This window comes from Acinonyx jubatus, chromosome A1 (genome assembly GCF_027475565.1).
Source record: "Acinonyx jubatus isolate Ajub_Pintada_27869175 chromosome A1, VMU_Ajub_asm_v1.0, whole genome shotgun sequence".
Lineage (NCBI taxonomy): Eukaryota > Metazoa > Chordata > Mammalia > Carnivora > Felidae > Acinonyx > Acinonyx jubatus.
In genome coordinates this window covers 131,238,720-131,251,698 of record NC_069380.1, presented here as the reverse complement: position 1 = coordinate 131,251,698, position 12,979 = coordinate 131,238,720, and the positions used below count along the sequence as shown (strand labels likewise).

The 12,979-nt window shown below is 36.9% G+C and overlaps 1 protein-coding gene across 1 annotated transcript in view; it reads right to left on the bottom strand.

The window, feature by feature from the left end:
* Positions 1-12,979, bottom strand: part of NLN (neurolysin) — a 99,035-nt gene that overhangs the window by 16,648 nt on the left and 69,408 nt on the right. The window contains exons 7-9 of the mRNA XM_015065330.3: positions 11,738-11,873; positions 10,432-10,798; positions 6,226-6,427 (exon numbers count right to left, since the gene is read on the bottom strand). Coding sequence (XP_014920816.1) covers positions 6,226-6,427; positions 10,432-10,798; positions 11,738-11,873 — 705 coding nt within the window. The remainder of the gene's footprint in view (positions 1-6,225; positions 6,428-10,431; positions 10,799-11,737; positions 11,874-12,979) is intronic.

Below are 12,979 nucleotides of genomic sequence, written 5' to 3'. Positions count from 1 at the left end.
TTAATATGCTTCCCTGATAAAGCAGAGCATTGTAAAATACACACAAAATAATTCAATTAAATCATCTTGCAGGTGACACTTCAAAAAAGTTTTAGAGCATTATTGGTGCAAGAAATATTTTGAGAATAAAAGTCTAGAAAACAACGTAAACTTAGATTTCTGTTTGGTCCTAAGTTCTTGAGAGGAAGCAAGTTGTCTAAAACTATGAGATTTACCTTTATTATCTTTTCAACAGACAACAGGATGCCTAAAATATATACCACCATAGATTTTTACAACAGATGACTCGATGTTATAGAGATTAACTTCTCAATTCATACAACACAGTAAGAGCTGGAACCAAGTTACATCAACTAAAGCTCAAAAGTCACAAGGGTTTTTGCTCTATTTAAAGACCAAAGTCTTATGGGTTACTGTTCTAATTAAGAGGATGATTGATTTTAGTGGTTGTAACTAAAGTGTTATATTCATGATACCAAATCCCAACTCAAAGAAAAAGCAATCGCTGAAATCAGTAAATGTACTGTGTTTAGAAAAGGAAAAGGCCTCAAGAGACTAGCCTTTGGCTGTGTAAGGTGATCCCCTAATGATTTCTTAGCATTCATTCCATACTCCAACCTGACTTGCCCCGAAATGTACAGATGATACAGAAATTTATGTAACAAAGCATTAAAAAAAGAAAAGTGCCAGCGTCTCTTAGACTTTGCTGCAAATAGAGGGTTAAAGTTCATACTTTTAACTTCACATACACCTAGCCATCATTGGAAGTAATAATAGTAATAAAGAGACCTTGAATAACACTTTGTTAACTTGCTTATTAAGCTTCAGAGCAGTACTACAGTTCAGCAGATCAGTATTGCCACCATGATTTAAAAGACATGAGAAATGACACATAATCCATAGAGGTCTTAAATACTGCCATCTTGAACTCACAGGTTCATCCCCAAAATGGCTATACCTTCCTGACTACTCCTTCCTGTAGATAAATTTCTTTCTTTTTTTTTAGACAAAAACAAATAAAAGTTCAGTTCAAACTCAAATGCTAACTAAGAAGGTTAGGGAGTATGTGTGCCATATTCACCAGTGTATCTCAATACTTAATAAATACTTAATTGATATCATTTTACTTACTATTCTTCTTCTTTTAATTTAGTATTTCGTGTCCTCAAACTAAACTCGAAACATTCAAAATATTATCTCCTTTTTTTCTTTTGAACCCCATCCTACCACATGTTAGACACAACAGATAATCAATACCTTTGCTTCTAAGGAATCAACTGAACATTTACCTCCATTTAAAATAACTTTTTCTAATTATTAAAAAAAAAAAAAACACGTGTAGAAAAGACAGTAAGCAAATGAAAAAAAATAAGTGTGTCCCCACATAGAAATAAACCATGTATGGGTCATCATATTTGGTTTATGGCTTTAGCATTGGTTCTGTGTACACAAGCATATATATAAAGAAATAAAAACACCCATAAACTAACAAAATTGAGATCCTGAAAAAAATCACTTATAACGCTGATGATGGAAACACTATCAGTGTAAGGGCTGGGAGTCGGGAGCAGAGGCTACAAGGTTGTTGATAAGTGCTTACTGTACTTCAGGACTAAAACCTAAAAGGTCACTTTAGACAAAGGGAAATGTGGAACTAGATAAACTCATTCATTCCCCACATGATTACGTATGATTGATTTAGAGGGAATGTCATTTAAGAAGCTAAGGAAGATCCAACAGGAATACATACTTGGGAGACCAAATTCCGACCACATGACACAGTGCTGTCTCCAAGGCACAGAAGAGGAGCACAAAAATGGTTATAGTCAGTAGAGTAGCAAAGAGCATGACAGATAGTGGGTGAACCATTTAACCCTCTTGAGTATCAGTTTTCTCTGCTTGAAAATGGGGGGGGGGGCGGTAATAGTACAATAAGAGAAGTAGGTTGGTAAATCCACTTCAGGGAATACTGTGAGGATAAAATTAATTAATGAATGGAAGGCAGTGATTATGGTGTCTGGAACATGGACAGTGCTCACCAAGCCTTGGCTGTTATTATCCTTCTTAGCCTGCCCAGTTTGCCTAACCAGGTATGGTCTTGACTGATGTCATTGTGACTATCCTCGGTTTCCTCCAAGTATCTATTTTTCCATATTAATACTGAATATATTCTCTTCAACTAATCCCGCCATTCGTAATCCTCTATAAACTGCTCATTCTGTTCTGGCTTCTGGAATCAAATTTCCAAATAGGCAATAATCATTAAAAAAACAGAAAAATCCAAACTTGGTTTCTAATCACCTTCAACAGATCTTCACCCAAAATCCACTGAGGATAACCATTTGTGAATCTCTTAAACTGTAAGCAACAGTACTTTGCCTCATGGATGCTTTTTCCCCCCTATTATATTGTGACTTGTGTGTTACATATTGATCCCCAAAGGGTTGCATTATGTATAAATTACAGTTAGAAAAATACTTCAAATATATATGGCACTTTATGCTTTCCCAAATAACTTTCACACATTATTAAATCTCACCAGCACCCCAGGCAAGTAGGTATGAGAAGTGTTGTCTTCATCTATGAGTAAGAAAAATGAGATGGCTCAAGGAGGTGAAGTAACTTGCCAAAAGTCACACAGTCAGGCCCACAAGTACATGGATGGTTTTTAATGCAGTGTTCTTATCCTAACACTAGCATTCCTTCCTGACTGGTACAGGGTTTACTTACAAGACGAGAAGCTCTCTATTAGACTTTTGACCAAATTAACAAATTATTTGGAATTACATAATTTGAAGTTTTTCTGCTGTTCCATTCCTTTCACTTTGAATTAATAAGGCTTTATTATGATTATGTGTTGCTTTAAAATGATCTCTAACAGTCCAAAACTCATTGCTTTTAATGTGCAAACGAACACAGACATCCCAATGGAAGCTATTAAGAAGTATTACTTTTCTTTTCTACCTAAGCTCAAAAGGCCAGTGATTACTGAGAGCCCAAACCACAATAAAGCCAAGAAACAGGAACAGATTCTCAAGATACCACCTTGTGATTGTATCTTCAAAATTATATACCCAGTAGTATAAACACAAGAAAATATGAGTGAAACTTTATCTCCTGAATGATGAGACAGTAGACATATTGAACTAGTGCACTTACATGTTTGAAAACTGGATGTTCCTGCAGACACATTTAAATATTACTATGACAAGCTCCAACGAGCTCTTCTGGTCATCAAACTTGCACACTGCCAACGTGGGGAACCTAAACAGTGAGCTGCTATATCTTAAAATCAATCTAGTGAATATGTATGGTAAATTTAATTCACTATGTATTTATCAGGGAAGTCAGATGTATTACTAAACACAGAAGCTATTAAGCTCCTTATTCACTACCACCCAGTTTAGGTCAATACAAAAGGTTTTGAAATTAGTATAGAGCTGCAAAAAAATGGTCCTGTGCCCATTAGTTTTGAGAAAAAGTAGTGATTATTGGTTCTGTATACAATTACCTAAAAGTTCTTTTTTTTTTAATTGATGTGTAGTGGACATATAATATTAATTTCAGGTGTACAACATGGTAATTCAACATTTTTATCTTTAAAAGTTCTTAAAACATTACAGGACACTTGAAAGAATTAAAAGACAAATAGAGATTTTTTCAAAGATAATCTTGTGAGGAGATGACCGATCAAGGGATTGTACTACATACTATTTAACTATATGACACATTTTGTGTTCATGGAGGAGGTTAGGCAAACTCCAAGAATTGAATATAGTCCACTGTTTCAAGAGACACCATATACGAACACTGTCATCATCATATATACTATCATCAGTATATGAGTACATATACTGACTCATGTATATATTATATATTCATAGATGTACATCAATAATTATATCAATATAATTAAAATATACATTATTCATTACAACATTTTAGAGAAACGAAAACTAGACTTATCCTAATTAAAGGAAATGTCAGCCAGAGAATGGACACTGACTGAAAATAAATATTTCAGGATCCCTATAGTTGTGAAAGTACTTTAAGACTATGAGAAAGAAAATTTAGTTTATTCTGAAAGATTTCCTTTCCTTGGCTTGAACACAGGATAGAAATGGCTATATCAGTATATAAGGACTTTTTTACCTGAACAGATGCATATCTTATTTCCCTATGTTTTTTTTTTTTAATACGGAAATACCAGAATGTAAAGATAAAATGTTGAAACAACTAAACAGTTTTTTTTAACAATAGTGACAGTGGAATTTTGGAATTAAGTAGGTACATTTTTAGTCATTATAATGATTAGGAGCAGTTTTGAGGGTTGGGGATGCTAGGTGCCCAGGACTGAATTGTACATACCAGGAAAATTAAAAAAAAAAAAAAAAAGGTCCCATATGCTGCAGGCCATTCATATATCCTACTGGATATTCACACAAGTGAAAAATCTATAATTAAGTGAGCCCAGACACCAACTCTATTGCACATATTTCTGTAAATTATTTTTTACCCACTTTTAATTTCCAGGACTCCTTACTGGGATCAACTGTGTTAAATCAAAGTAAGACTGCTTTTTTGTTTAGAAGTTTCCCAAGAGATGCTCACCATATTGGAAAATCATGTCACCACTGGTGCTAGTGACCAATATGAAATGTCTCTCTGATCCCCCATTCATATGTTAAAACGTAACCTCCAATGTGATGGTAGGAAATAAGGCCTTTGGGAGGTACTTAGGTCATGAAGGTAGAGCCTCCATTAGTGGGATTTAGTGTCCTTACAAGAGAGATCCCAGGGAGCTCCCCTGCCCTCTCCACCATGTGAAGACATACTGAGAAGGCACCATCTCTGAACCAGAAAGCAGATTCTCACCAGACACCAAATCTGCCAGCACCATGATCTTGGTCTTTTAGCCTCTGGAACTAAGAAATAAATTTCTGTTGCTTATAAGCCACCTAGTCTATGGTATTCTACTATAGTAACCTGAACCAAGACATTTGGCAATACCATTCTAGGACTTGAGTTGACAACACAAACCACATTTATCACTCTGTAGTTTCTGCTACTGGATTTTATTCATAACGAATACTTCATTATGTCTTACTACATAGCCATATCCAGGCATTACTATTTGGAAAACATAAAAATGTATTTCTTTTATGTTCAGTGAGGACATTATATCAATTTAAAAAATTCTTTGTATGGAGAAAGGCTGTTAGGGAAAAAAAGTAAAATCCAAATAAAGTGCTGAGTATAGTTAGGAGTACTGTAGCAATATTGGCTTCTTGGTTGTGACAAATGTATTACAATAACATTAGATGTTAACAGTAGAGGAAATAAGGTGAGGGATACCTGGGCAATTTTTATACTATCTTTGCAAGTTTTCTGTAAATATGAAATTATTCTAACCAAAAATTTCTTATTAACAAGTTTACCTTTAGAGATGCACAGAGATTTCGAATTTGGAAAACTGTTCCTCCATTTCTGTTAACATCAGTTTTCTAAACTGTTAGGTTGAACTACTAACTTGATGTTTCCATATGTCAAATAACAGCTAAATATGAACAAGTTCATATGGTTTATCCTAGAATAGTGTGGGACGAGTTTACCAAACTGTATTACACAGCTGAGAAAAACTGTACTTCTCATTTTCAGAAGTAAAGAGAAATGAGTTACAATCTACTGCACATACCCACATGCGCTTCTTCGCAAAGTCTCTCCATGGTTATAGTATATTACCTATGATTTTGATTTGAAGCTAGTAATGGAAGGTGTTTCAACATAATTTATTATTAAAAAAAAGAGTTGAGTCTGAGACCATTGAAAACCACTAAACCACTGAACTAAACAAAGCATTAGTAAGTGGAAGAGACAGATTACAGCATAGTTTATCTGTGAAGCTTACACTAAATTCCTATGCAGAAGAAAAGAATGAAAGGAAAAAAACAGAGTATTTGTAACCCTTAATGATAAGTCTTCCTTCTTTTTCTTCTGCAGGGTGGTCTTCAGTGAGCTCTTTGATCAGTGAATTAAATTCCTAGTAAAAATCTGGTGTTAAAGAGGACACAATAAGAAAAATTTCATGTTTTTACAGAAGGCCTATGAAATTCTTGAGCATATTCAGCTTTTGAAAAAACATGTAAGGGGAGGAAACTAACAGCAGTAGAAAAAATAAAAAGCCAGAAAAGCAACTGATAGGTTTACTATAAAACACTCACTCACCTGTGCACAAATCTGATGCATGACATGACCAAATTCATGGAAGTAAGTCCGCACCTCATCATGCCTCAGGAGAGAGGGACGACCAGCTATTGGCTGCGAGAAGTTCACCACAAGGGCAGCCACTGACATCATGCGGCTCCCATCAGGGAGGAGGCAGCCGGGCTGGAGACCAAAGCAGGCTGCGTGGTTGTACTTTCCTTCCCTGGGAACCAGAAGCATTGTTGGTGAGATAGGAACGCTCTTCTCTAGCAACAACATTGCTGTGACCTCTCTCAGTCATTAAGTCTTATTTGATACCAGAGGACACTTTGGAACATGTAATCCACCCTTTAGAAAGTAGGTCAGCATTTTATTAAAATGGACAAACTAAAACTAAGCAAATAAAAACCCCACTATCACTTCACATGAGTTATATCGCCAAGGTTTCTTCTGTTGAAAAATCTTAATGTAAGAATTAAGAATATACACCACACCTACTGTAGAGCTCAGTGTTTATTTTAATGGGATCTTGCTTTTCTTCTTCAAAGATGGTGTCACTAAACACTAAACTGTGTTGAAGCAAGCTTGAGGTAAAAGATATAGTCTGATACACTAGGTAGTTTTTTCTTAAAGTTAGAATTGATAAAAACCAAATACCAGACAATAAGGTTTTTCCTTTTATTCAAGGAAGGAAGAATAAGTATTCACAATTAAATGAGCTCCTTTTATAAACTAGTCAGGACTTTTTGAAACAGAATACTTTTATTTAGCTTAGGAAAAAGCATAAATTATACTATAAAGTGGTCTATTCTTGGACAATGGGGTATCAGTGATGGTCTCTCCAAAAGCTATGTGCAACTGGACTTTATTCTAGAAATAGGCTTCCTTCTTCTTCTTTTTTTTTTTTCCTCAGAAAACTAATGGTACTTTCAGGTTTGGGGTAGAACTTTTAATTTGATTTGTTTTGATTTATACATACTTTTTTTGTTTTATCTTTACTTGGTGACTACTCGTCTTCCCCCCCCGCCCCCACTGATGCCATTCAATTAAAAAAATAAAATAAAAAAAAAACTAGCCTTTTCCAGCTTTCTATTATGAGGTATAAAGCTGAAAAGTGTGTTGTTCCTATATCTGTATAACAATATGCTGCACAATCTTCAAATCACAACTTTCCTTGAATTTATCAGAAATCGGAAGGCAATCAACTAACTCACAATCTAAGAAAGATGACTTTAAGGAGAGAGGAAGTGAGGAAGCAAGCATTTTTTCACTTGGGGCAAATACTGCAAACACCAGTGAGAAAAGTCTTTCAACAAATTGTTAGGGGCACCTGGGTGGCTCAGTCGGTTAAGTGGCTGACTCTTGGTTTTGGCTCAGGTTACATCTCTCGGTTTGTTTGTTCGAGCCCCACACTGGGCGCCGTGCTGACACCTCAGAGCCTGCTTAGGATTCTTTCTCTCTCCCTCTCTTTCTGCCCCTCCCCTGCTTGCTCGCTCTCTCTCAAAATAAACAAACAAACACAAATTTATAAAAAAAAACAAAACTGTTAAAGGCCATCGTGGGCCAGCAAAACAGGGAGACACTGGGAGATAGATAGATAGATAGATAGATATATAAGCAATATATATATAAATAATATAGCCATTTGCAGGGTCTTCTCCCTGGACACACACAAAAGGACGGTAGCAGGATGACAGCCCTGAGACAGCATCAGTCTTGATGTAGGCCTGGGGATAGGGAGCCTCTCTACCTTGATAAAGGAATGAAGCACTGCCTTCTGGAAGGAAAGGCAACAAACCCTGTTGTCCTATCAGCACTGGTGAAAACCCACTGCCACTGGGAAAGAGAAGAGAGACAAACCTCTACTTCTGAAGGAGGGACAGGGAGATAGTGTGGACCCAGACATATCACTGAGGGTGGGGCGGGACCACTGAACAGGCTGAATCATCCCTCAGCAGGGACATGAGAAGGGAAGGCGGAGAGAGGAGGGGAGAGAACCCATGAACATGTATACCAGAAACTGTACAACGAATGTCATAAAATTTTCAGCCAGCCAACCTTCTGGTTGTTCAATGGGCTAATCAGTGTTTCTGGAAGAATTTTGTGTGGTTAGTTGGAAATGCATAAAGAGATCCATAAATCTTATTTTTAACGGAGGAAAAATAACTAAAGTAATCTGGAACATGTATATCCTGTTATATTTTATACCTCTTGGTACATTATGAAAGGCTAAAAACGTATCCTCCCCACACCCCCTCCAAAGTATTCCTAATTTGAGAGTAATGTCAGTGCTACTATGTTAGAGAGACAAGGGTTGAGGTATTTGGAGAATTTTTAAAGTGTAAGAATAGCTTAAAATCAAAGATTTTCTATCAATTTAAAAATCAGTGCCATTGAGGGGTTTTTAATCTTTCCTTTTAAAAAATAAACTTGACACATTTAATTTTAAGGGATTCTTTATTCTGAGGTTTTGCCTTTTCACATATTGTTTATAAAATGATGTGGATTTAAAAAAAAAATGTCCTTTTCTTATCAGGCATCTTCTATCGGAACCATCAGAATACTTTTGTTTTTCTTTTGAAAATCTCAGTATTCAATGAAAAAAATTGAAATGTGATTAAAAAAAAGTAACTGGTCTTTCTTAGACCTATTCCAAAAATCCTTTTTTGAGTCACAACACAAATTACCCTATCTTACTTTTATGGAGTGACAGAAAGGTGACAGGAAGTGAATATTAAGTAGGTCACTACTTTCACAAGAGATCAGCTTCTGATCCCCATACCAGTGCTGGTAGGAATGGCCAGATATTAGAGTATGAAAGAAATCAATGCTATGTTGGCAGGGAGACAGCAGGATGGGGTGGCAAGAACTGCTAACTTTGACACTGGAAGTAGAATTTGGGGACAGTTACAGAAGACTCCAAGGTTGAAGGATCTCTCCTGAAAGAATTCTTGCTTAAAACTGTATGCTGACACTCTTCAATTAAAAATAGATCCATCTACATTTGACAAGGGCTTATTTTTAGACCATATCAAAAGTGAAATTAAGTCCATAAAACATTGGGATAAGACATCACTGTCCATCCACTTGTCTGAACGGCATAGTTATTCAGCCTCCCTCCCAGCAGCTACCCAAAGTCACCTAAAGTCTGTGGATTAAAAACTTGTTTATGCTGCTCAAGTAGGGGGATACTGTAATTTCCTTTGGCCTATTTAGTAAGATGAATTGGTAATTGGTTAACAGGCTGGCTTTGGTTTAGAAAGGAGCTTAGAGGGGCGCCTGGGTGGCTCAGTCAGTTAAACATCCGACTTTGGCTCAGGTCATGATCTCGTGGTTTGTGGGTTTGAGCCTCACGTTGGGCTCAGAGCCTGGAGCCTGCTACAGGTTCTGTCTCCCACTCTCTGCCCCTCCCCCACCTCTCAAAAATAAATAAACATTAAAAAAAATGTTAAAAAAAAAAAAAAAAGAAAGCAGCCTAGAGAGAATGTGATTCAAATCCTTTCATGTCTGATGAAACAGAGTCCATAGTTACCACATGTTTCAGAGATAGTATTTTGAATTCTTATCATTGGCTGAATACCTAGCCTGGGTGATATGCATATACAGCCTGATGCACAGAACAATCCTATAAAGGGATCACCAGCCCCATACTACAGAGGAAGAGATGGAGTCTCAAAGAGATTAAGTCACTTAAGCATCCCAACCCAATTTGAATGACTACAAAGACTGTGGTATTCTTACTGTATTATGCTGCCTCTCAGCCAGACTCAGGGAAGTGGCCATAGACTGAAGAGTACTGGCAGACAGATTACCTGAATAACAAATATTTTGGGGGCCAATTTAAAATTAAGTAAGTGTAGTACACAAACTAGATGATGATGATAACGATGATAACAGCTGCAAATTGCTGCAATTGCTATATGCTGGGTAGTCTTCCAATTAATGTTTTGCATGTGATTAATCATTTTATCCTTCCAACCCTACAAAGCAGGTAGAAGTAACATTCCTGTTTTATCGGACCTATAATATAGGTCAAGAAACTGAGGCACAGGAACATTAAGTAAGTTGCCTAGTAAGTGTCGGAGCCAGACTCTCTGGCTTCACAGCCTGTATCTCTACTCGCATTACGGAGAACCACACAAGAGAACTCTGGAAGACAAGGGTCTTAATCTGGGTAGGAACTGAATCCCTAAGGTCCCTTCCTTCCAACAACGTGATCCTCAGTACCTTGGATAGAGGTCCAAGTAGAACTGTCCCAGTACTTCTCCTGTGGCTTTATCTTTCACAGTGTAAAGTGTAACACTTGTATTCCACACGTGAGCATCTGCCACTTGCTCAAATGAAAGCCCCAACAACTCCTGGTAGATGCTGAGTAAGCCTTCAGTGACCACTTCAATTGGGAAGTATTCCTTGAGTATCTCTTGATCTATGGAATACTTGAGTTCTTCCGTCTGAGTCATGTAGTAATGGAGATCCCAGGCGTTGATTTTCCCATCGTATTCAAAACCTCTCTCTTCACATTCCTTTTTCTTCAAATTCAAAATAAACTCTCGCTCTGCCTCACCCAAGGGTTTTAATTTCTGGCTTAAATCATCTGTGAGGGAAGTGAGAAAAGTCAGTGATTTACTGCTTCTGGGAGCAAGCACATTCATACATATACTGCTGTTTTAGCATGGTGCTTCCTGCTTTGAATACTTGATACAGATAATTGGGAGCAAGGAAGGGCGGAAGGAAAGAGGGAGGGAGGGATGGATAGCAGGCTCTGTTATGACAGCACGGCTGTTCTTTTCAGGGTAATTTATTTCATGGCTCCTTGCCCTCCCATTTTTTTTAGCACCAGCCAAACCAGGCCACAACTTCCTCACACCATCAACAAAGCTCAAGTTTATCTCAGAGAACTCTGACTCCAGAGTGTTATAATTCAGGAAACAAAACAATAGTGCAACCAGCTCATATACATGATTATTCTTCAATGAGATTAGACTGCTGAAAAAGCCAGGGAAAATAAATCAGATGTGACCTGGGATCACTATTAGTAAAAACTACTCAACGCCTAAACAGCCATGGGTTTATCACTAATCCCTTCCTATGAAGAACGTCTAATTGGACACTTTTAGCAATTCCACTTTTTAGATGGATGCCACAATTTATACACTGTGGTTAATCCTATTTTAATTTCTCCCTAATTTATTTTAATTTAAAATTGGCATATTCCCATCTGAGTTACCCTCTTGCCGCCTGTATTCACACACTCTCTCACAGTTTTAGTCAGAACTGTATCGCTTTGTATACTCCATAAGTTTCCTTCTTTCTCCTTACAGCATTCCTCATGCTGTTGGCTTCACCTTATACTCTGGAGCTCCCTTTCAAATTGCCATGTCCCCTACAGGACCAAACACACGTTTATCTTACATATGTGACAAAGAGTAAAGGATAAATACATAATAAGAACATACACAGTTAGCCAAATACAGTTCAACACTCAAAGACAAAGAAAAATAGAAATACAAAACAGATTTAAAAGAGACCCAACCTAGAAAGGCTGTTACATGGCTTGTACTCTTTGCAGTGTTCATTTCAAGGACAAAGTCAGCATGTGTGCTGTAGCCGAGGAGTTTGGCTACCTTGGCCCGCAGTGGGAGTAGCTGCTGCAGAATTAAGGTGTTTTCCTGGTAATAAACAACAAAAACAAAGATTAATAATTCACTGGATCCAAAGAACTAAAAGGAAGTTATTACATGTATTTTGGGGTTGGTAAACTGTCAAATATTTTTAGACCATCTCAACCTTGTAATAAATTACTCCATTTCAGTGTTACAGACATTTTTAAAATTCATGATCCAGGGGTACCTCGATGGCTCAGTCAGTTAAAGGTCCAACTTCAGCTCAGGTCATTATCTCACAATTCATGGGTTTGAGCCCTGCATCGGACTTTGTGCTGACAGCTCAGAGCCTGGAGCCTGCTTTGGATTCTGTATCTCCCTCTCTTTTTCTGCCCCTCCCCTGCTTGTGCTCTCTCTCTCTCAAAAATAAATATTTAAAAAAAAATTCATGATCCAATTTTATTTCTGAAATAATTGACTTTTTAAGCCTCAGGGGACTCCTATGAGGTCTTAATAAAATTTTAGGTACTGTAAACTTAAGAGTTAAAATGTATTAGGGTGTAGGATGTAGGTTAAGTGTCTGACTTCGGCTCAGGTCATGATCTCATGATTTGTGAGTTTGAGCCCTGAATCAGGCTCTGTGCTGACAGCTCAGAGCCTAGAGCCTGCTTTGGATTCTGTGTCTCCCTCTCTCTCTGCCCCTCAGATGCTCGCACTCTGTCTCTCTCTCAAAAATAAATAAACATTAAAAAAAAAAAGAGTTAAAATGTATTAAAATGTATTCTTAAGGACCACAGTGATTCCACATTTAATTTCATTGACAAGACTATAACAAATGTATATGTATATTAAGCTGTTTTTTTGGTGGTTAAATATATATATATATATATATATGTAAATTTGTCACTTTAACTTCACATATAGTATGGCTATTTAAAAAAATAGTATTAATGAGGATGTGAAGAATTTGGAAACTCTGTGTATTACTGATGTGAATGTAAAAAGTATAGCTGCTATGGAAAACAGTATTGCAATTCCTCAAAAAATTAAACACATAATTACCATATGATACAGCAATTTCACTTGGGGATATACATCCCAAAGAGCGGAAGCAAGCACTCAAACAGATATTTGTACACCTGTGTTCACTGCAGCATTATATGAATATTAGC